General features: G+C 39.4%; 1 protein-coding gene and 1 pseudogene across 1 annotated transcript; one reads left to right on the top strand and one right to left on the bottom strand.

Annotated features, from left to right (window-relative positions):
* Positions 1 to 684: 684 nt before the first annotated feature.
* Positions 685 to 19,350, bottom strand: LOC140523609 (H-2 class II histocompatibility antigen, E-S beta chain-like; annotated as a pseudogene).
* A 345-nt stretch (positions 19,351 to 19,695) lies between these two features.
* LOC140522722 (HLA class II histocompatibility antigen, DP alpha 1 chain-like) lies at positions 19,696 to 23,374 on the top strand. Its single transcript, XM_072638025.1, has 3 exons — positions 19,696 to 19,714; positions 21,923 to 22,165; positions 23,088 to 23,374. The coding sequence occupies exons 1-3, from the start codon at positions 19,696 to 19,698 to the stop codon at positions 23,372 to 23,374; spliced, it is 549 nt and encodes a 182-aa protein (XP_072494126.1).
* The last annotated feature ends 2,396 nt before the right edge of the window (positions 23,375 to 25,770 follow it).

Consider the following 25,770-nt stretch of genomic DNA (forward strand, 5'->3'; position numbering starts at 1 on the left):
AAGTATGTCCTGCTTCTATTCTCTTCCCTCCCCCCATACTCAAAGAGCTAGTTGTTAAATATTTACCAATATACCACTGTCTTGGTCCCCAGTGAAGAATGCTAAGGGATGGAGTAGGGAATAGTTCTTAGCGAAGCCCCATTTTGGTGGAATGTGAACCAGAATTGAGTTAATCCCTAATCAAGGCTTCCCCTCTTCACCACTATCTTCAATGACTGGGATTGACCATAGATTTCCAGGCAAGCTCTTCTTTTCTTGTTTGTTTAGTGAGAGCAATACTTGAGTTACAAAGCACTGCTCCATGGTTGGTTATATTGGATTTCCTCATCAGAAGGAGGGTGTGGGGGACCATGTAAAGAAAAGTGAGGCTCACCTAGAGGAGGGGTAATATCTGCTTTGTCTGAATTAATATACGATGGGCAGGCGCAAAAATAATCCAAAATGTTTGAACAAGTAGTTGAACGTGAGAGATGGCTGAGGAAGCCAGAAGAATGTAGTTAAGCAATGTAGTTCTAGCTTCCTAGAAGGCTGGAAACCATAGGTGGTAGAGGTGGGTGGGTTGGAGTGGAAGGAAGAAGGTATCTACTCTGGGGAATATGTAGTTTCCAAGATCATCTCAGAAGCTTTGTAAAGGGTTGAAAAATGAATTACCCAAGCCCCTGCTCCAACAAGTACCATCTCCTCTTTCCACCTGTACCCTGAGTCTTCTTGAGAGAGGCTAAAGGCAGAGTCTGGGTCTAGGACTGGGCAACAGTTCTGGGAAAATCTTGTTGCAATGAGGCAATGTTCACAATCCCTTCAAAATCTGGGTCTTCTTTGGTACCAGAATAGGAATCTGTGAGACAAAAGCAGAAAAGCCCAGTCTGAAAAAGCCACCATCCCCTAGAGTGTTTATTACCTTGTCCCATCCACCAGTTTCAGGCTTAAGATTAAGAGAACAGTGTTGGTCACAGAAAAGAGAGCAAAGAGTCTTAACTATTGTATGTGGTGTGTGTGTGTGTGTATGTGTGTGTGTGTGTGTGTGTGTGTGTGTGTGTGTGTGAGAGAGAGAGAGAGAGAGAGAGAGAGAGAGAGAGAGAGAGAGAGAGAGAGAGAGAGGCAGACAGACATAGATAGACAGAGAGACAGAGACAGAGAGACTGACAGAGGCAGAGTCAGGGAGGCAGAGCAAAGGAAAGACAGATAGAGAGGTAGAGGCAGAGAAAGAGACAGAGAAACCCAAACAGACAGAAAGACAGACAGGAAGAAACAGACATAGGGACATGAATCTTAAGGCTATCAGAATGCTCAATACAAGATTGGAATAACTTTACTATCCCCTGTAGAGGAGATGGGGGAAAGTATGTGTTCTCTCTATCCTGATAAGCTTCACAATCCTCTCAGCAATGATGTGGTTCTTGGTGTCACAACAGACAGCTTCATAGAGTGTCTGTGTCTCCTCAGAACTCTCTAGAAGGAGGTCACTGATGGCTGCAAGAAGCTTGAGGAGAGGCAGGGGGAAGAGCTTCTTTTCTTTCTTTGTCTCAGGTGCCTAGTCTAATACATTTAGGTTCCTAACTTGTTTCTGGGAGATAGGATTTTAATAGCTCCCCAAGTTCTGAAGTTTGACCTCACAGGCTCATCCTCCCTGGGATCAATACAGAAGGAAGCTCCAGTTAGGGCCAAAGTCCAAAACCTCATCTAAGAACCACTTCTCCCAAGTGGTAAACTCCAGCACCCTTCATTCACCTTTCAAATTTCTGAGGTGGATGACAAGTCTGTAATGTTAATGGGATAGAGAGATCTTCCCTGTCCATGTGACCTGCTTTGAGCTCTGGCCCAGCTCTGGCCCAGCTCTGGCCCAGCTCTGGTCCAGCCTGAGTCACAAGGAGCCCAATTTAGGAGGAGCTTGCCTACTGGAAAAAGAATGTAGAGAGGAGCTTGCCTAGGGGAACTTGCTTGTGGGGAGGCCTAGTTGAAAGAATGCTTAACCTTTTGGTGCTCTCTGGATTAGTGATGAGTACCTTGTTAAATCTTAGCTCTTGGTATCCTAATAATAATGTTCTAAATAAATATTTTGGTTTTGCCTTTGAGGAAGAGAGTTTATTATATTTTGTGAATCTAACCTGGAAATACATATGCATAACCATAGCCGCTGCTATGGGTATTGCATTGGCATTACATTTGGCAATGAGGATGAGATCGCAAAATATAAAATCTCTACCTGGAGGCTGGAAGGCTCTAGGGAAGGAAATGAGTGTCCTAGGCTGGGAGGATTTATCTTTTCTTCTCCATGGCAAGAGAACAGGCTAAAAGCACAGAACTATGTGAAAACTGGGAACTGAGGCTACAGAAGGGAGAACCCATAGTTCAGTTAGCTGCTTTGCATGAGAAGCTTTCTATGCTACAGTGTCAGAACTTTCCTTTAGAAGAGCAAGCTAGAGAATATCAGGTGGTAGCAGAAGAGACAGCTGCTAGTTTAGCTTGGAAAAAGAAGAGAAAAGTTAACAAGAAGAAGGTGCATGCAACCCTTGCATCTGTAGGGCCTGATTGGGACCTGGACACCCGGGAAGAAGACATAGGGGAGAAAGATGAAGCAAATTCAGATGAGGAGGCTTCTGGAAATGTGGACACGTGTCCAATAATATGAAGGAAGCAGGAAAACCAGGGGGAGAGTTACACAGTATTTAAGGAAGTAATTGAGGATTTTACTCAATAGGAAGTGACAGATACATTAAGTCAATTCACCTAAAAAATGGGAGAATCATTAATATTATAGATGGTGAGAATCAGTGATGTAAGGGCTGAATGAGGATAAACAGATAATATAGATAGTTTGAAATTCATGAGTATTAGTAGAATCCCTTTATACAACAAGCTTTTAGGGATTACTATATTCAAGGAGGTAATGGTGGAACTAATTTGTTAGCTTTAGCTGCCAAGGGATATAATAAAGAGTATCCCACTGACTCTATGTGGCCTAATGGAGATAGACTGGGATATTCACTTAGAGACTATGAGAAAGTTGAAGGAAGAGGTAATAAGAACTGCAATAATGGTGGGAGATGCAGACACATATCACAGCACTCTTTTAATGGTTCCCCATAGAAATATAATAGTGAAGACTGATCCTCCTGCTAATAAACACACAATTCTGACTCTACTAATTGGGGAAATAGGGCACCCTCTTTCAGAGGTGCTGCATGAGGTTTCATAGTTAGGTGACCTAGGTGAATGAGAAAAAGATACATTTCCCCCAGAGAGGAGGAAATAGCCAGCAGATTCAAAGTCAGAATAGATTAACAAGGAGAGGAATGTTTACTGCTTCATTGAGAGCAGGGATAGATTATGGAAGAATAGGTGGTATTCCAACTAACAAAATATATAAGATGTACCGGGAAAAGAGACTTGGTATTAGATGAAATAGGGAAGTAAGAACTGTCCCTAAAAATCCTCCTGAATCATTATATCCAAGTTTGTCACACCTGCAGGGAGAATAGGAAATTGGCCAAGCTCTAGTTCAGATTAAAGAAATACACAGACAGTATGACACACCCCATATCAGGTTAAACATATACTGGAAAAATGGATCAACCACTGTAGCTAGGGCATTAATAGATACTGGGGTAGAGGCCTCTATTATATATGGAAACCCTGATAAATTTAAACATGGAACTCCTATTACCATCACAGGACAGAGAGGGGATGAAATACCAGCCAGTCAAGCTAAACTAATGATGAAAATTGAGCAATTATCTAAGAAAGATTATACAGTGGTAATTGTACCTGTTCCTGAATACATCATTAAGACAGATATATTGAGAGGTATGACTTTAAATTTGTCTGAGGGGAGATACCAATTTGCAGTAAGGAAGACAGAAATTAATGCAGTTCTAGTGGGTAAAATAAAAATGGACTCAGTCACTTTACCTGAACCTTCTGAAGTAATTACTTATTTATATATTAATTCTATTTATTTTTAGTGTTCTACAATCACTACCACAAAACTTAGATTTTTTCCCCCCTACCTATCCCCCACGATTCCTCTCCTTCTCCTCCCTGAGACGGCATACAATTCTGTTTAGGATCTACATATACATTCCTATTGAATACTTTTTTACTATAGTCATACTGTGTAGAAGAACTAAAATAAATGGGAGAAATCATATAACAAACCAAAACATAATACACACACACAACAAATGATCTACTACATTCTGCGATTGAATTCCATAGTTCTTTCTCTGGACATGGAAGGTATTTTGCCTTAGAAGACCATTGGGAATTTTTATTTAAGTCCTTGCACTGCTATGAAGATCCAAGTCTACTAGAAAAAACTTTCACATATTGTGGTTGTTGCTGTGCACAAAGTTCTCCTGGTTCTGCTCCTTTCACTCAACATCAGATCATATAAGTCTTTTCAGTCTTCTCTGAAGTCTTCTTGTTCATCATTTCTTATAGTGCAATAGTATTCCATTACATTCATATACCATAATTTATTCAGCCATGCCCCAATTGAAAGACATCCCCTTGATTTCCAGTTTTTGGCCACTACAAAGAGTGCTACTATATATTTTTGTACATGTGGGACCCTTTCCCATTTTTATGATCTCTTGGGGATACAGTCCTAGAAGTGATATTGCTGGGTCAAAGGGTATGCACATTTTTGTAGTGCTTTGGGCATAGTTCCAAATCACTCTCCAGAAAGGTTGGATGAGCTCACAGCTCCAACAACAATGAATTAGTGTTCTAACTCTCCCACATCCTCTCCAACATTTATCATTTTCCTGTTCTGTCATGTTTGAAGTAATTACTTTAAAGCAGTATCGTGTGCCAGGTAAACAAGATGAAATTACCAATATTATAAAGGAATATGTTGAGGCAGAAGTGTTAGTCCTTGTAACCACTCAATGGACCACTCTGTCTGGTCAGTAAGAAAGTCAGATGGGATGTGGAAAATGACAGTGGATTATAAACAATTGAAAAAAGTGACGCTCCCCCCACCCCCACCCTGTATGCTGCTGTTCTAGATACTGTTACCTTAATAGAAAGGATACAGGAATATGATGGGACTTGGTATGCGGTTATTGATTTAGCCAATGCTTTCTTCACTATTCCAATAGATTCTAAACAATGCGACCAGTTTGCTTTCACTTGGCAGGGCAGACAATATACTTTCACCTGCTTATTACAAGGATATCTGCATAGCCCTACTATTTGTCATAGGATTGTGACTGAAGATTTGGATGAATTAGAACTGCCTGATATATAGTTTACCCACTACATAGATGATATTATGATACAGGGAAAAATGTAGAAGTGGAGAAGAGTTTGATGCTCTTAACTGAGCATATGAAAAGCAAAGTGTGGGAAGTTAATTTTACGAAGGTTCAAGGATCAGCTCAAACAGTAAATTTCATAGGCATACAATGGAATAAGGGACTGCAAGATTTTTTTCACAAACCCAACAAAAGATTCAGGATTTTCTTATCCCAACCAATAAGAAAGAGGCCCAAAAGTTTATTGCATTATTTGGATATTGTAGACATTGCATACCGCATTTAGGGCAGATTCTGAAACCTTTATGTAAGGTTACTAGGAAGAAATATGAATTTGATTTGGGACTTAAGCAGAGTAAAGCTTTTGAAGAAGTCAAGGCTGCTATACAGTTGACCCTTGATTATGTAAAGTGGACCAGTAGAATTACAAGTGAAGGTACAGAATGAATAAATAAACTGGAGTTTATGGCAAAAACAGAAAAGCTGAAATGTACCTTTAGGATTTTGGTCTAGGAAGCTCCCTTCAGCTGGAATTCAATAAACCCCTTTTGAAAAGCAGTTGTTAGCTGCATACTGGGCCTTGGTAGAGATGGAACAATTGACTCTGGGCCATGAAGTAATATTAAGGCCTGGAATCCTAATTATGACCTGGGTAATTAGTACCCCAACTTCCCATAGAATTGGACATACACAAGAGGCTAACATAATTAAACAGAAATGGTACATTCAAAACATATCTAAAACAGGCAAAAGTGGAGTTTCTGCCTTACATGAATCTATAGCACACATAGATACTGAGGGAAATGATACATCCCTTGAACCAAAGCAACAGTTGGTACAATTCTTGGTAAAATAGAATGAGGGATATGATGGATTAACAAAAGAGACATGCATGGTTTACTTATGGGATAGCAAAATATTTGGGCCATAAAAGACAATGGAAAGCGGTAGCCTGTAATTCATGTACTAGATGGACTTTGGAAAGTACTTGGGACAGGTAGAAGTAGTCAATATGCTGAACTTATGGCAGTACATCAAGAAGGACAGTGTCATATATTCACTGATTCATGGACTGTAGCTATAGGATTAGCTATATGGATGCCCATATGGAAAAATCAAAATTGAGAAATTCATGGTGAACAAGTCTGGGACAAAAAATTATGGGAAGGCATATGGGACGTGTCTTTGGTTACTAACTTGTCAGTTTTCATGTAGATGCTCACATGGCCCTCACCACACCAGAACGTGAGTACAATGCACATGATGATCAGTTATCAAAGACTGCTACTTAACATGTTGTTCCTGCTCTGAAACCAAATGATGATCTGAAACTAGCAAAATGGTCTAAAGGCCAGCCATTTAGGGGTTCAGGCTACATACTAGTGGGCACAAGATTGAGGTATCTCATATTCATTGTTAAAACAGGTAGCAGAGGAATGTCATATATGTTAACTGGAAAAAGAATGAACTGTTCCTCACGTAGTAACTGGAGAAAAGTACCAACCCAATTTTGGCAAATAGATTATGTTGGATCTCCACCCCAAGACAGAGGATGCAAATTTATATGTACTTGTGTTGACATCTATTCAGGTGTGCTAGTGGCTTGTCCCTATAAGAATGCAACCCTAAAAATATCTGTGGAACTCTAGATATCGTAAGTCTATGGAATCCCAATGCAGATTCAAAGTAACAATAGGTCACATTTTAAAGGTAATAAAATGAAGAGATATTATATATTAAACAATATGGAATGGATATATCACATTCCATATTATCCACAAGCATCTGGGTTAATTGAAACAACGAATAAATTATTGAAAAAACAGTTAAAGAAGTTAAGTTCTAATAATTCTTATCAATATTGGAAAGATAATTTGTTCATTACTTTATGTAATTTGAATAATAGACCATTGGCAGAAAGTACACCTTTAGCCAGAATGATGACACCAACTCTGCAAATTAGAAAACAGCAAACACGTAAAATCCCAAGTAATTGAGTATTGGACTGTAGGACAAGATGACCCAGAACTGTATCCAGGGACACCTGGTTCAGCTGGATATGATGTACATTATTTGGAAGACTTTTTGTTGGATAGGAAGGAAATAAGAAGAAAGGAAAATTCCTACTGGAATATGTATGAAAATCCCTAAAAATAATTTTGGATAGATATTACCTAAATCAGGATTAGCAGCTCAAGGAATACACATGTTGGCTGGAGTAACAGATTCTAACTATCAAGGAGAAATTATTGTGGTATTCTAAAATTTAGGTGAAGAACCTATACAATTTGGTAAAAATGATAGAATGGTTCAAGTGATCATTATTGCTTATGAAATAATGCTCCTTGTGAAAACTAACCCTCCTTCTAAAATAACTATCAAAGGAACTGAAGCATTTGATTCTATTGATAGAATAAAATTGGGAGCTAAAGAATGGGTAAAACAGAAACCAGATGATGTTCCAAAGGCTGTCGAGATTATAGCACATGGAAAAGATAGTACTGTAACTGTTGTTTATTCAGGAGAAGATGATTACCAAATTGTGCCATTAATTCATATATTTTACCGTGAATAAGGTTCTGATAGTAGGTTCATGGTCTCTAGAAGCACAATTGACACTATATTTACCCTGCTTCTGGTTCTTGTCTCCTTATTCATTTTGGTCTTCGTTTGCTTTACTTGTTTGCTAGATTTATCTCCTATAGGCTCAGTGTCCTCCACTTGTAGATGACTGACTACTTAAGCTGGTTGTCACCCTCTGTCCAAGATTATGATATGTCACCCCTGGATCTGGAATTGATCAAGCTCTGGATACTAGCTAAGGAACTAACCCCTTGAATGCGACCTCCTGAAGCAGGGACAGCTCTATGTCGAATCTCAGCAGGAAGTAGTTTTAGAAGATGAGATCTTTGCTCCTTACTCTGAGGGATTTTAGCTCCCATTTATTTGAGGGGGCAGTGATGGGGTGCTTGTGTTCAACCTCCCCCAAGATTTCGTTTTATGTGTTTATTTTATGTTATCCCTTTTATGTTGTTATGGAAGTTATGATGATACAAGTTGCCCCTAAAGTTCCATTGGCCTATGTAATGGATATGAAAGATCTTGGGACTGAATGTAATGTTAATAGAATAGGAAGATCTTCCCCATCCATAATAAGACCTATGTGACTTGCTTTCAGCTCTGGCCTAGCCCATAGCTATGATACAACCTTAGTCACACGGAGCTTGAGTCACATGGAGCCCATTATAGGAGGAACTTGCCCAAAAGAAAAAGAGCAGAGGGAGGAACTTGCATAGGGGAACTTACTTGTGAGGAGGCCTAGCTGAAAGAATGCTTAAAATGTTGGCACTCTCTGGATTAGTAAAGAGCACCTTGTTAAATCTTACCTCTAGGTATCCTAATAGTGATGTTCTAAATAAATATTTTGAGGAAGAGAATTTATTATATTTTGTGAATCTACCCTAGAAGTACATATGCATATTTATAGCAGCTGCTGTGGGTATTGCATTGGTGTTGTGAAGCCTCACTCAAAGTAAGATCAGTCCAAATACCAAGCCCTGAATTCCAGTGAGCCTCTTAGTCCAGGAAGATTCAGAATGTGCTCCTGGGTACCACAGATCTTGAAGTTACTATATATCTATTTACTCTACTTTAGGGTCTCTGCTAGAGGTCCTGGAGCCTGTCCTATTGTATGGTGTTTGGAAAAGATTGAGTGAGGGAAGGGGAGGGTGAAGAAGGGAAGAGAAATATAAAGAACCATTTTTGGAATCAGGACTTAAAGGAGCTTATTTTAACCTGCTGATTTCAGATACTAGTTTCTCTATACTGGGGGGTCTTTAAAAGTTGAATCCAGAGCCCCTGAAAAGGGATCAGCTCTTGAAACTGAAGACTAATCAGGAAAATAACTGGACTCTTTATATCTCTTGAAAAGGAGAGGACCCAGGATTCCCCAGGTGCTCTGCCCTGGAATAGAGCTCTCCCAGGAGCTCAGGGTTTATGCTGGAGGGAGGGGATTGAATATGAGAAATTTCAGGAGATAGGGACAGCACACTCACTCTAAGGGTTCCTGGAGTCTTACCTATCTACGGTGTGTAGGGACCAGGGACTTAAGGAATCAACTCATACTCCAGTTTACAATGACAGGGCTCTGCAAGCTGACATGGTCCACATGGCAAGCAAAGACATCTCCTCTTTGGGGGGCCATTTCTAGCATCACAAGGGTTTGGAAGGTCCAGTCACTGTGCTGAATTCGATCTGTGGACAGGATTCCAGTCTTCTCTTCTTTTGTGATCCTGAATCAATTGATCTTGATCTCACCAGGATAGAAACATCACAGAACAGGGGAGCAGGCTGTGGTGCCCAGGTGGTTGTATCTTTGGTGGTAAAACTTTCACTAGAGGCTGGACTAAATGAGAGATAGACTCGTTAGAGAGATGAACTGTTCTCTGATCTTCAGGCCCTTCCTGTCTCCAGAGGTCTGTATCCCTTTAGCCAATCCCTATGACTTTAAGATAATCCCTCCTGATTTTATTCTGTATTAATTCTTTCCTATGACATTTCACTTCCTTCATGAAAATTTCCCTGATTTCCCCAGATGAAAGGAAAACCTTTTTGTTCAAATTTTCTCAAAGCACTTTGGAATGCTCATTTTGCATTGTATCATACTTACTGCTGTAAAAATTCTTATTGAATCCCCTTTATTAGATGGTAAGGCCATTAAAATCAGGGACTAAATTGTTTTTTTTTATTGGTTTATCTTTAGTATCTTGCATAGACCTTTACAAATAATAGGTGCTCAATTTTTAAAAATAGAATTGAAAGCAAGAGGATGGATAGGCTAGGAAGACAGTAAAGAGTCCAAAAATTCAATTAAATTCAATAAATGTGTATTGTGTACAACCTGCATGGGCAAAATACAGTATATCAACCTGGATAGGGAATAAAGAAGACCAAGGTCAAATGCCACCTTTGACACTGTCTCAGCCTCAGTTTTGACACTTGTCTGTCAAATGAGACAAATATACCTGTGGAGTCATGACGAGGTTCAAATGAGGTAATGTATATGAAGAACTTTACAAACCTCATAAGGTATTACATAAATGTTTGTTATTATTGTTGCTGTTATTATACAATGAGATATTGAGATTGAAGATGATCGAGTGGTCTCTCTCCAGTGATTGCTCCAGAGTCCTGTACTGTCCGTTTTAATTTGAGGACTTAGAAGGCAGGTGACCCCTTTCCAGGTAGGTATAAACAATTTAAATAGAATTTATTTGAAATTTGTTTTTTAATTTCCCCAACAAAGTATTTTTTTCTTAAGAAAGTTATTTAATCAAGAATTACTTTTCTTGAAACAAAGATCGCCTTGTATGAACTGTAACAAAAAGACATGAGGCTGGATTTTAAACTCTATTTCCAATTGGTCAAGGAAGATAAGTCATCTATTCCTGTGGCCCTTTAAAAGTGAGGGTTGACATTCTAGTGAGTTCAATGGGGGTGGAATTATTTTACCAAACCATATACCACTTTGAAATGGAGAGTAGAGCGGTGCCTTTTGTGACATGGAAAGGTTACATTTGCTATATATCTCTGAACATCTGACTCCATTCCTTTCAGAAGGCTAGGAAAATAGAAGCAGTTTCCATAGCGCTGGTGAAACTGTGAAATCTGGGCCTCTCTAGTTCAGTGGAATGAATGAATGAAGCATTTATTAACATATGCATTTATTGCACATGTATATTATGTGCAAAAGCCCTGTGCCCTAGGGATAGAAAAAGAAATAGAAAAGTCAGTCAGTCTGTGCTCCCAAAGTGGTCACATTTTAAAGAGGGAGTCAAGGGAGACGGGAAGGGAACAAACATTTATTAGATGTTTAATATGTGCCAGGCACAGTGCGAAGTGCTTTACAAATATCAACTCATTTAAACCATACAGGAGATTTCAGCTACAAGTCACAAGGGTCTTGCCTTGTAACCTAGGTGGCATCACACACTCACCCTTTTCTTCTAGTAAATTGGTCCCTGCTTTCAAGGGTTCTTACAAAAATGTTTGGCTACGTCAAGGAAAAAGACAAAAGAAAACCCAATTCTTTCTCCTTCCCCATAGCCTTTTCAGTTGGTCTATGCATTTGTGATCAGAAGAACCACAAAAGCCATGGTAAGGAAGGCGCTGAGCCATCCACAGAGCTGCAGATTTCACCTTCCCAAGTCCTGAAGGCTTATGCTTGAATCAATTCTTCCCATAGATTTGAGAATCTATACCCAAACTAAGTCTCCTATCATACTAATTTCTCTGCTATCTCCTTAAATGTCCTACTAGTGCTTCCTAAATGGCTTCATGTTAACAGAAAAGGTCATCAGGTGCACAGAGGCTTCTCCCATTGATCTGGTAATTCCCTAAACAGACCTGGCTTGTCCTGGGAAAACAATTATTGCTTCCTTTTCTCTTTCTCAGTTTCTCAAGTTTCCCCTTTGGGGAACAACCCCCACCCTCCCACTGGAGAGACCATTTGATAACTTTCCCTTTACTTCTCAGATTTCATTAGTCCTAATTCTGGCTCAGTTCATGCCTGAGAACTCAGGATGGGGTTACTGAGGAGTTTGAGGGAGGTGTTGGAGCTTTCTTATATTAATAACGATGGGTTATATTAATATAAAATTTTACAAATTTCAAGATGTTTTCATATATATTCCCATTCTCTCCTTACCACAACCCTATGAGGCAGACAGGACAAGGATTATTTATCTTAGCAATGGGGAAAACTCATCTGGAAAAAGTGTATATATAGTATACACACACACACACATATATGATATACTATATACATATACTTTATATACTACGTGTACATATATAGGATACTATATACACATATAGTATACTCATATATGTTATATAAAGTATATATTCACACACATACACACACATACACATTTATAAATATGTGGCCCAAATTAAATGGCTACTAAGTAAATCAGGACTAGTGACCAGTGAATGTGGCTTCTAGTTCAGTTCTCTTTCCTCTGCATGTACCATCCATATCAGCCAGGGTCCCTTTCCTTTGCACTGTGAATTTGTCATAGAAAAGAAAATTGTCTCTGCACACATTCACTATGGACCTTGCATGCTTGACTATCTCCTTCTTACTGTTTCATTTCTGGACTTGGGATTTCCACAGCTTGTCTGAAATAGTCCCACATCACTATCAAAGAGCACAAACTCCACCTGGTTGTAGATGAGTCTTGTTGGGTTCCATTGATCATGTGACCCTCAGACCCCATCTGATGTAGGTAATTCTCTGGGGAGACAAACCAGGTTATTATTATAGAGGATCCTTCCCACCAACCTAAGACAAAATTCTACTTTCCTCATCTTTTAGTGGGAGATGCTGAATCTTGTATGAAAACAGGCAAGTCTCATATATATTTGTGGAAGTATATTAGAGTCAAATTCATTTGTTCTAGCTCTTTCTCCTTCACTCACACCTGTCAGGCCTTCCCCAGGTCTTCCCCAGATTTTCCTGACGTACTGGTCTCCACCAGAAGGTAGATAATTAGCCTTAGATGAGCCATTATAGTTTCTAGTAGGACAGCTAGGTGGCACCATAGCATAGTGGGTGACACACCTTGAGTTAGGAAGACATCATTCTGAGTTCATATCTGACTTCAGATATTTCCTAGCTGTGTGACTTTGGGCAAGTCCCTTACCCCTGTTTGCCTCAATTTCCTCATCTGTAAAATAAGCTGGAGAAGGACTGGCAAACCATTCCAGTAATTTTACCAAGAAAACCTTGAATGGAGTCACAAAGAGTCAAACATGACTGAAAGTGACTGAATAAAATAGTTTTCAGTAGGGGACATGCTAAGGCTGAATGCCAGACCAAACAAATCTTCCCTTTATTCATGCTTGTGCTTCTCTTTATTTGCAGTCAGTAAGTCAGTCAACATTTTTCAAGGACCTCTTATACTTCAGAGTTCTGTGCTAATCATGTGTGAGATATATATATATATACACATATATACATACATACATAGACATACACACTATATATATGCATATATGTATAGTGTGAGGTACTAAATATATATGCTTGTATAGATATGTGTGTACACAGATATGTGTATATGTATATATAATGTGTATGTATTTATGAGGAAAAAAGGAAAAGGAACCAAATTTTCAAAGAAAAACATTTTCTTCTCCAGTGGGTGGTCCTCAGATATTTGCATACTGTTTAATGAAGTCCTCATAAATAATGGGCAAATGAAGAACCTATTTGTCCCCTTTTAGCTTCGACTTCTATTCTTTTCACCCTCCTATACTAGGAAGAACTACCTGGCCTTTAAGGTGGATATGAAAATCCTCGTTGCTGAAATTCTGAAAATATGGCATCATTTTACCTATTCACCATAAAAAGTCCCTGTCCCTCTATTCAGATTGCTCTTCCTGTTGTCCCACTTAGAAACCATTACTTTTATGGTTTCTTTATCTTTGTTCATGGTGTCATACCTTCCTTTTTGCTTTATGTGTCCACTTGAATAAATCCTAATTTTCAAGGCCCAGTTCAATTCCCACTTAATCCATGAACAGCTTCCCTGACAACTTTGATTCATAATGTTCTCCTCACTTCCCTTCATAGCCCCATTCCTGGCTTCCAGATTTTCATATCCTGCTGTCTCATCCTGGAGCTTCCCTCATTTCCTGGGGTCTCCTTGCTCTGGAATATCCAAATATCTCTGTGGCCTTCTCAAACTGGAGCATCTTATTGTAAGACCTCCCCCCTTCTCCAACTGATGAGTTGTTCCTGTAACCTCTATTTTTTGGAAAGTTCAAGGCTGGCTGGCTTTTCCCTGTTCTTTTCTGGCTTTTGAATTTTAAGAACATTCCTGCACATCAGGTACCGTCACATCCCTCCCCCTTTTAATCTCCTATTTTTATGTTGTCTTCTAGATTAAAAAGTAAGTTCCTTGAGGCCATAGGTTTTCTTTTTGCTTGTATTTATATCAGAAGTGCTTAGGATAGTGACTATTTTATTTTATTATTATTCAGTCTTTTTTCAGTTGTGTCCAACTTTTTGTGACCCCATTCAGGGCTTTCTTGGCAAAGATAAAAGAGTTGTTTACCATTTCCTTCTCCAGCTCATTCTGTAGATGTGAAAACTGAGACAAAGAGGGTTAAGTGACCAAATGTCTGAGACCAGATTTGAACTCAGAAAGATGAATCTTCTGACTGCAGGATGGGTACTCTACGTACTATGGTGCCACCTAGCTGCCCCAAAGTGCTTAATAGATGCTTGTTTCCTTTCTCCCTTCCCTAGCATTTGCTATGACACATATTTTTGAACTTAAAGACTGTCTCATACTGTTTTCCAGTTGCTTCATGGGTGTATCTGGTCTCCTTAATGCTATTACAAATTCTTTATGGACAAGGACTATGTCTCCTCTTTGTGTATCTTCTACATTGCCTAGCATGTTGCTAAGAATTCAGTGGGCACTTTTAAAAAATCCAGCTTTTAAATAAAGAAAAGGAATAACTTTTGGAATCTTACTCTGAAAACATAGGATCAAAAATATTCTCAAGATGGAAGAATAAGTAGAAGTTGAATAGTCTAGCCCAAACATAAATCCTTCAGCAAGGAGAAAGAAAGAGCACCAGATCATATAATGACTATGAAATCTGAGGAAAAAATGCAGTAAGAATTTTTGCATTTTCCCTTCTCAATTCTTTAAAAAAGGGCAGCCAGAAGCTTCTAGTTACTGGTTGGCTTGGTGGAGGAAAGGGTAAGGACAGGATCCAGCTAAAAAATCTGCTTGCAAACACAGAACAGGGAAACCTTTCAGTATTTGGACAATATTTGCCCAGGGAAGTCTGCTGTTGTGTACCAAAGGACAGGGAGGTGGACACTTGACCATAGACTAGCTTGAGATATCTAGAATCTGTAGTGGTGCCACCCTGACCCTAAACCAAGGGATAGGAGTCTGCAGATTCTGAACCTGGAGGATAATTATCAGGCCACATGTTGTATTAGATTGCCTTGGTTTAACTCAGTTATGAGTTATGGCACACAGTGCTCATTACCCAGACTACAGATAATCTAGATCAAGATCAAGGAAGCCCCTACTATTCCTGCTGGAAATGTGCAAAGGCTGACTATGACACAAATTTCCATTTCAGAAAGTAAAACTGGCAAAATGAGCAAACAAAAGTAAACACCAATGATCAAGAAACATTATACAGCCAAGAATAACCAAGACATAGATTCAGAAGGAGACTATAATTCTACAACATCCATAACCAAGTCCTCAAGCAAAGACACAGATTTGTCATCAGCTTTACTGAGATTCCTGGAAGAACTGAAGCAAAGATTTGAAAATGATAGTATAAATGAAATGAGATCTGAAGAAGAAAGAAGAAGAAAATTAATGTAAGTTCTAAAGAAAAGAATTGGAAGGAGAATTGATAGTTTAGTACAGATGGTATAAAACCTTAGTTGAGTAATAGATTCCTTGAAAATTAAATTGGATCCAGTAAAAATCAGTGAAACCATGGAGCACCAAGAAATACTAGAATGAAATTAAAGGACTGAACAAAGAGGAGAATGTAATGTATGTCATATAAGGGATGTAATACATTTTTATATTTGATGTAGACAATAATTCATCTAAAGAATCTAGGAGAGACAACCCCAAAACCGTAGGACTACCTCAAAACTTTAACCATGAAAAATTGTAATTATAATGTTTCAAGATATCGTGAAGCAAAATTATCCATGCTATTAGAACCAGAGGGCAAGATGAAAATAGAAAGAATTTTCCATCCAGCTTTTGAAAGAAATCTCCGAATGAAAACTCATGGAAGTACCTTAGATAAAATTCAGAGCTTCTAGGTCAAAGAAAAAAAGAGCTTAGAATACATTTTTCCAGAACAGAAATGATAAAGTCTTGCAGCCAAAAATAACTTACCTGGAAAATAGAATACAATTTTGTGGAGGGAAAGAGACCTTTAATAAAATAGATTCCCAATTATTCCTGATGAAAAGGACAGATTGAATAAATGCTTTGAAATGCAAACACAAAAGTCAAGAGGAACATAGAACAGTTATTTTAGGAATCAGAAGGAATCATGATAATGAAGTGTTTTTATTTTAATAAGGGGAGAAGAAATAAATTTCTCTTCAAAACCCTTTTCTCTGCGAGGGTCATAGAGGGAGTAAATAACATAGAAGGCTTGGAATGAGTCCATTTCGGTGATCCAAAAGTAAAAAAGGATGCCGAAATTTAGTGTGAAAGAAAAAAAGAAGAAAGAAGCTGAATCTTAACTATCTCACATAATCTGAGTGAGTGAGCAGACTATATTAAACATGGAAAATGGTGTGGGGAGAGTGGGAGTGGGATACAATTGAATCTCACTTTCATCTGAACCAGACAAGGGAATACTGAATGCACTCTGTCTCTCTCTCCCTCCCTTCCTTTCTCTCTCTCTCTCTCTCTCTCTCTCTCTCTCTCTCTCTCTCTCTCTCTCTCTCTCTCACATACATGCACATAGAAGATTTGAGGCAAAAATATATTTAGTTCAATAGTAATTCAGGAACAGGGGGACAGGAGAGGGCAAGATGGTAAGTAAATGTAATGAAATTATTGTACTGTAATAAGTGTTGAATATGATGAATACAGAGAATCATGGAAAGATCTACATGAGCTGATACAGAGTGAAGTAAGCAGAATGAAGAAAACCATAAAAATGTCAAAGGATAGAATAACTATAAAAAATTATTGCAAAATTGCAATGAAGAAGCATAGCCCTGAAGAAGAAATATGAGAAGATACTGTTCCCCCTCTCTCTCTAGAGGTGGGAGGTCCATGAATGTAGTACATGAACATATTTTCAGACTATTTTTATGTGTTCATAAATTATTTTTATTTTTTCTTCTTTTGTCTTTAAAAATGTTATCTATTATAAGGAATTTGTCTCTGGGAGGGGAAAGAGGAGAGATACTGGGGAAAATTATGATATATAAAAAAGAAATTTTTTTTAAAGAAGGAAGGTAGATTTGGGAAAGGGCTAATTATAAGCAAAACAAACTCCGATTTTGGAAAGTAAATTGTGAAGGAGGAAGAAAAGGAAAAAACAAAGAAAGTATAAGAGTTTGTGACCATGTACTGGATAAGGAGGGAAGCAGTGGAATGGAAACACATTGTACCAAATATACATTGCTAATGTTGAACACATTCCTCTCTTATCATGCTTTTCTTCCTTATTAAGAGATGGCCAAGGTAGAGGAGAGGAAAACATATAAAAGGGACAGGAAAAAGAGAAATCATAATTGTGAAGGTGAATGATATCAACTCACCCATAAAATGGAACACAGTAGCAAAATGAATTAGAAAGCAGTTATTCATGAGAAATATACCTCAAATAGAAAGATTTATACAGTGAAATTAAAGGGATGAAGCAAAATCTATTGTACTTAGGTGAACTAACATACACACACACACATATATATATACATACACACACATATATGATCAGAGATCTAGAAGTGGAAGCGATCTTAAAGGTTATATGCTCCATTCTTTTCATTTGGGGAAATTGAGACCTAAAGAGGTTTTGTTACATTCTGAAAGATACATGAGTAGTAAGTCACAGTCAGGATCCAGATCCTGATTGTAAATGTATACTCTTTCTAGGGCTTTTTCACCACTTTGGACATATAAGACATACTCTAAAGAGCTGGGTGTGCTCCCTTTCCTTGAATTTATAGAAACTTTGACAATCACATTCATATCTCCAGCAGAAGGAGGGAGGAATTGAGAAAGAAGAAAAGATATATTGATTGGCTTAGGCTTCTACTGATTTTATATTTCTGCTAAATGTCTTTTTCTGTGCCCTGAAGTAAAGTTTACAAACCCTTCTCCTGAAACAACTTTGTCTCTCAAGCTTTTCTATTCCATTGATTTTGACCTGAACAAAGAGAGAGATGAGCAGAAGCTGCTATTGGGTAATGTATGCCCACCCAGAGGAATGAGTGAATGAGTGTGTATATGTGTGTGTGTGTGTGTGTGTGTGTGTGTGTGCACGTGCGTGTGTGTGATGGCGTGTGAAGAGGAGGATAAAAAAATGACAGTGATTGATGAATGCCCATGAATGCAGACTTTGACTCCAAAAGATTTCTAACCTTTTGTGTTTTGGTACATCTGACCTATTCATTATTGTAGTATTTAAAATTGGCTTCCAAATAATGCATTCAGCTAAAATTTGGACAATGGGTTTATGTACCTTTGCTTTGTCTGCTTTAGTGTAAAACCCTCCAGACCCTATCACCTTTTCAGATCATCCTGCACCATCCTAGCCTGGACGAGAAAGATCACAAGTTTCAATTACAAACACTGTCAGCTTGACTTCCAAGAATCAGTCTAAACCTGGAACTTTGTATGGTGATGAAGTGTGGGTGGAAATATTTCCTTGAACCTTTGTTTAAGTGAGTATGCACATGTGGTTTTCATATTATTTAGTAAACTCTCTTGCTAGTTTAAGATCTGCAGGGAAGTCCTCAACCTAATTACCACATGGAATAAGAGACAAGGGTTAAATACACTGAGACTTTGTCCTACGGCTGACTTTAGGACTGCAGATTCTTTATTAATGGTAACCAAGGGCTAATTAGTAACCTTTATAAATTTTCTCTACACTCTTCAGGGATTTCTAAGATGTTTGTCCCCATGGCCTAGATAAAGACTTGGCATCCCAGGTATACTCCAGTTATAGAGACTTGTGATTCTCAAGATTTCATCCTTCTTTCTAGAGAAACTATTCCTAGTCTAGGTTTTGTGTTCTCTTGCTAATAACACCAGACCAATAAGTGCCATCTCTTCTTTCTCTCCCTAAGAGTTCTGCAATTATAATTCCATCCTGAGATCAAATGATCTCTTTACATTTAAAATAGTAAGGAAATAAGAGGCATTAAGCCCAATTTTCTCTCCTAGAGGATCTCAGCCTCTTTCTGCTCTCCCTAGGAAGTAGATGCTTTGTACTTACTTGGAATGTCCCTACCTCAGTCTGTGGGTGTGCTCAGCACTATCAGTATGACTTTCATACAGGGTCTCCCAGAAACTCCACATGTTCCATGTTGAGGACAAAGATGGGACTAGTGATTAAAGGTTGCAGCAGGTTTCCAATAAGACCTGGCCTCCACAACTTGAAGAATACATTGCCTCTGAATTCCTCTGAATTGGGTAGCTTCTAATTAGGAAGCCAATTAGCATCAGACAAGCTGTATTATCAGTCACTAGGCAGAATTGCAATGTGTGGGTTCCGAATTGACACTTTGCACCACTGGGCAAATTTGGTTCTCTTTCACATGAGTGTCTGAGCATGCTGTGACATGACCTGGCATTCCTTCTGTCTGCTGTGCACAGCTAATCCTGGACTAAATCGAAGCATGTGTGTGTATGCTCTGAGTAAGTTTTGGAAATTTCCCTCTTTGAGTCACCAATAAAGGTCAGGAACCTCCAGTGTAATATGTGAACTGGCATCACGAAATAAATCTCTGAATACTGTGGAGAGCAACATGTTCTATAGAAAATAAACGCAGTCCTAATAAGTAATTTCACATTGTGTCTTGTACCATGCCCCGTGTGTTGTATCTTAAGGCATCTGACTCCCTCGTCCTGCTCTGGTCCTGGTTTTTCCCTGGACTCATTTCTCTGAACCTTTTCCCACTGGTCACACTCTTATATGCTCAGTGCAGAAGTTGCGAGGTGAAGATAAGAGTTTCTTAAGTTAGACAACAGGTTTGGCTGATGGTTATAGGACAACTGTGCTCCTAGGATTCCTTGTGGATGAGAGGCTCATTTGTCCCTGGGCTACAGAAGCAGCTTTTCTTCCTGGGCTCACCTCATCTCTTGAGGCAAGAGATAAGAGAGTTAAATAATGATAATTACAACTCCCTATGCTCATAGTCTACTACTCTCATTATTCTTAGGATGCTCCGAGCACTCTGCTTATCCAATATCCAGTTTGCTTAGAGCATACAGAGCACATGCTTCGATTTAGTCCAGGGTTAGCTGAGCACAGCAGACAGAAGGAATGCCAGGTCATGTCACAGCATGCTCAGACACTCATGTGAAAGAGAACCAAATTTGCCCAGTGGTGCAAAGTGTCAATTCGGAACCCACACATTGCAATTCTGCCTAGTGACTGATAGTGCAGCTATTCCTCTAAGGTCTGGGCTATGATTCTCTGGATAAAGTTCTTTAGCCTCCCCAAGCAAGGTCTCCTATTGCATCCTGGGCTATCCCCAGTTGTTCTGATGAATATCTGGACACTGGACCCAGATGGCTCTGGAGGAGAAAGTGAGGATAAGGGTTTTGTACAACCCTCCCTCACTCAAATCAAAGTCAGTTGCAAGTCATGTCATCATCTCCCTGATGTCATGATCCTCTTAAGGAATGATGGACAAACCATAGTCCGAGCTGCCTAAATAGGGACCCAGCTAGCCAGTTCCAGTTAGGCAACTCAGCTCACCCTGTCCTCCTCTCCTCTGCCCTCCCATCCTCTCCTCTCCCCACCTCTCATCTCTCCAAGGGAAGGTAAATTTTGATGGCCCAAAGCTACCTGGTTAACTTGAGGTTTACTAGTTAGGTTTCTTTCTCAAAGACCAAGCCTTAAACTCAATTCACTCTGGATCTCATGGATTGAACAATAGGTCCCTGCCTAAGCACTGCTTAATGGTTATTTTTGGGCCCTCCTGGCTCAAAAGGAATGTAAATAGTAACTGATTCTCTTTTGGTCAGCAACCCAGAGGGTCCTCCCCTATTAAAGGGGCTTTCCCTTGACTCACTTCTTAAAGAGGTCAATTCACTGAATGGGTGTTGCCTCACTCAAAATGAGAACTTGAAAAGGGCCAAGGTCGCCCACCGCATCCTGGATCATCTCCAGCTGTCCTGATCGATATCTGGTCTCCCTTCTAAGCTTTACCAGAAATGGCAATTGAGTGTGGTCCAATGGTCATGGTGGGAAGTGGAGGGGGAAGGCACTTGCTCCATTAGAAACTCTCTAATAGTAAATATTAAAGCAACTGTTTGGAAGACAGTTAACCCAAAGGAGATTCCTCTTCATCAACTAGGTGTCCTGGTTTGACACAAGACTAGATGTTATGTGTTCTTATGAAAATCCTCATGGAAAGTTCTAGACATTTATAATTTAATGATGAATTGTTAATGATAAATTTTATAATGTTAAATCATAATGAGTTCTTACATCTTTAAGGACTTAAGGGTATTACAAGCCAAAAAGATTTAAAAAATAGTATTTAAAAAATAATTTAAAAATAAATTAAATTCTATCTGGTTATGTATATTAAAAATATCTTTTGAAACCACAAAGTAGATCCTAGCATTTGCTAGTATAGACTATTTTGTTTTGTAAAGCTTTGACATTTTTCTAAGTTTTCAAAAGCTACCAACTAGTGATTTTTAAATGTAGAGGCCTATTAAACTTTAACCAAAATATATTATTTAATTTCAATTACATACACATTTGGAACTCCAATACTTTTCTTCACTTCTTCACTGTGTTCTTCCCTCTCTTCTTAGACCCTTTACCAGACAACAGCAGCATCTACTTTTAATAACCAGTGCCTCTATGATCTCACTGTCCCGCTGAAGACCATGTAATCAGCTCTGTGACAATTGTTCAGACCTACAAACCATATGAGCAGGACCTGCATGAATTTGATGAAGATGAACCATTTCACATGGACTATGAAAAGAAGGAAACAGTCTGGCAGCTTCCTGAGTTTGGCCGTATCTTCAGTTCCAATGCACAGATTGGGCTAGGTGACATTGTTGTGGACATGACTAACTTGAACCAACTTATCAGGCAAACCAGCCACACTCAAGTCACCACTGGTATGCATGTCTCCCACTCTGCTCTCTTCCCTGGGAGTAGTCTGAGTAGTATTGGTGGGGAGGAGGACACTAGAGGTTCCTGCTTTTTAATATGCTTAGACTTTCCTCAACTCATGAGAATTCTGGACCCCCTCAAAAGAAGCTTCTATTTCTAGTAATCAATGCCTTTTCCCTAGAGTCTCTAGTTGGGGACAGAAGGATAAAAATATTTGTTCTCTCCTATATGTTCCTACACATTCCAGGTTGATTCAATCAAGCTGAAGCTTCAGAGACACAGCTCTTTCTTCAGTGACTTTTATTTTTTACGTAGACAACTTGTTCCTGCCACCAGGGGCATCTGCTCAGGTCATTCATGGAGTGAGTGGAACTTGTCAGCTCTTACTTGAACACCAAATGGCTCAGAGGAGAGGACATTTGGGGTCCAAATGAGCAGCTACGTGTCACAGTGGATAGTGCAACAGGTTTGGAGTCAGGAAGACCTGAGTTCAAATCTGGTCTCAGATGCTGACTAGTTGTGTGACCCTGGGCAAGTCATTTAACCTCTGTTTGCCTCAGTTTCCTCATCTGTAACATAAGGATAATAATATCACCTATTTCTCTGGATTGCTATGAGGATCAAATCAGATAATGATTCTAAAATGCTTAGCATTGTGCCTGACATACAGTGAGTGCTATATAAATGTTATTATCATTATTAAATTCTTGGAACTTAGGAAATTTAAAAGATGGTTACATTTAAGATTACTGTGGAATGGAGCTTTGAAGATTTAATATGGGAATTTGAAGGGAAAAATTGCAGTGCTTAAGGAAGGTGTTTTCTGAATCCTTCATTTCATGGGAAAGCCAAAATAGAACTTCTTGGGTTCAGCTGTGGGGCTCTACTCACTATAGGGCCATTTGCCAAGGCTGTTTTCTCCTTCAGTGACTTCAGAGGTGGCAATGTTTCCCAAGGAGGCCGTGGAACTAGAAGAACCCAGCGTCCTCCTTTACCACATTGATAAGTTCTCCATCCCAGTGATCAATATCACATGGCTGTGCAATGGTGAGTCAGTCACCACAGCGGTATCTGAGACCGCCTTCCTGCCTCAGGATGACTGTTATTCCCACAAGTTTCATTACTTCACTTTCTTCCTCTCAACTGATGATATTTATGACTGTGTAGTTGAACCCTGGGGCCTCAAAAACCACTTTTCAAGCGTTGGGATATGAATCAGTACATGTGGGGACCTCTGTCCTCTTACTCTCCTCAGTGACTACTTTCTTCCTAAGCAATGACCAAGCTCTTCCTAAAACCCAGGTCTCCTATTGTTCCCATCCTGCCCCAATGAGTTTTGCCTCCAGATTCCATGTGGCAGAAACCAAAACCTCCTATTTTTTCTTTGCTCTCTGAGCCTGAGACGCTAACACCACCGTCTGAGACAATGGAGATGCTCATCTCTATTCTAGGAATGGCTATGGGCCTGGTGGGCATCATGGTGGCTGCCAGCTTCATTATCAGAGGCTTGTGCTCAGGCAAATGGTTCCTGACGCCACAGATCAAGTATAATTTTCTGCAAGAAATCTTTCCAATCCTCCTTAATCTTAGTGCCTTCCCCTGAGACCACCTCCACTTTATCCTGTATACATCTTGTATGTTCATGATTGTTGACATATTGTCTCCCCATTAGACTGTGAGTTCCCTAAGATCTGGAATTGACTGTGTTTTTGCCTTTCTTTGTATTTACAGGATCTAGCACAGAGGAGACATTTAATAAATGACTATTGATGGACTCACTGAAGAGAAAAAAGGTGTAGAGAGATTCATAAAAGGGAAAAATATAGTGGAGAGAAATAGAAGCCTTGTAGACAGAAGGGCCAGCAGGGGAGAATGGGGCAGAGACATTATGGCAAGGAAAGGCTTGTTAGTGAGCAGAGGATCCAGGACGCGTGAGAGCAGAGGAGAGAGGAGAGAAGGTTCAAAGAAGAGGAAGCTATTGTCTGGGGGTCATTGTTCATCAATCTTGCTGGAGACAAGAGTTTATAAAAGGGAGATTCCCTCTCTGTCCTTCTCTACCCCCAAGTTCTCCTGCTCCACACTGCCTCAAGTCTCTCCTTTCCCACAGCCCCCCATATTCACTAATTTTAAGCAAAGAGGTCTTTGGGAACTTAGAGGGAGAATGAGCTATCAGGACTGAATTCCTCTGATTTTTGAAATGAAGGGAACACTGTCTTAGAGGCAGCTGATGGCATTGTGGATAGAACCCTGGGCCTTGAGACACAAAGACTTGAGTTCAAATCTAGATTCAGACTCTGACTAGCTATGTGCCCCTGGGCAAGTCATTTAACCTCAGTATCCTTCATTGTAAAATGGGGATAAAACTGCACTTATCTAGAAAGGTTATTGTGAAGACAGAATGAGATAATATTTGTAAAAAGTTCCTAATATGGTTCCTGGCACATGGTAGATATTACAACAATGCTGTTCCCTTCCTTATCCCCTTATTTGCATTTAACTTTTGTCCTGGTAGTAGATGGGCAGAGGATCTGCATTAGTAGTAAGTTAAATTATCTAACTACATAGTTTCTATGTAAGCTGGGCAGAGTACACATATGTACACACACACACACCATTAAATCGGGAAACTTCTCAACTCTGTGTATGTGTGTGTGTGTGTGTGTGTGTGTGTGTACACATGTCCTGTTCAATGAAGGTCACCTTTTCCAAGTGGGGACATTCAGTTATATAATCACAGCACCTGGTCCCAGGCTATGAACTCATAGGAATTCAGTGAATGCTAATTAACTGATAGCCCCTATGGCTGATACAACTCTCTGATCCTCCAATTCTGTCTCTTTTGTCCTAATTCCAGCCTGTTCTTCTTACCATTTAGTTCTCCATCATGTCTTCCATCTTCCATGTCCCACAACATCACATGAAATTAATTCCCTATGAAATATATAAAATTAATTCCACTGAAAATCTAGATGCCTAGAAAATGTAATTCATGATATCAGGAGGTCAGAATGGGTGGAATTCCCATTTGGGTAGCACATTTTAAAAAGTGCCTGCAAGTTACTTGCTTTTGTCATGACATAATTCAGTTAAACAAATATTGATTAACCACATTTCATTCTTAATTCACCATGCAAGATTTGGGGAATATAAACATAAGACTAGGCACAATCTCAAGGATCTTGTCCTTCATTCTTAAAGAGAACCATCACATCAGGGAGGTGATGCCATGACATACAAGTGAATTGGATTTAAGTGAGGTAGGGTTGTGCAAAGTCACTAGCCTTACTTTCTTCTCTGGAGCCATCAGGGTCCGTTTTGCTAGGTGATACTCTCCCTCTCTGGGTGGTTTCAGACACCTTCAGGCCAACTTTTTATCCCTGAGGAAAGTCAGTGGAAGCTTCTTTTTGGTTTACACCAGGCCACACACCTAGGGAAGAATGTCCTCCAGTCTCTGATAAATCCTATTTTTTACTGATTGTTATGTTTGTCCTTCATTCTCGAAGAGGACCATGACATCAAGATGATGAAATAAGTTTCACTTGACTTTGATTTGAGTGAGGGAGGGCTGTGCAAGGTCACCAGCCTCACTTCTCCTCCAGAGCCATCTGGG

This window comes from Notamacropus eugenii, chromosome 2 (genome assembly GCF_028372415.1).
Source record: "Notamacropus eugenii isolate mMacEug1 chromosome 2, mMacEug1.pri_v2, whole genome shotgun sequence".
Taxonomy (NCBI): Eukaryota; Metazoa; Chordata; class Mammalia; order Diprotodontia; family Macropodidae; genus Notamacropus; species Notamacropus eugenii.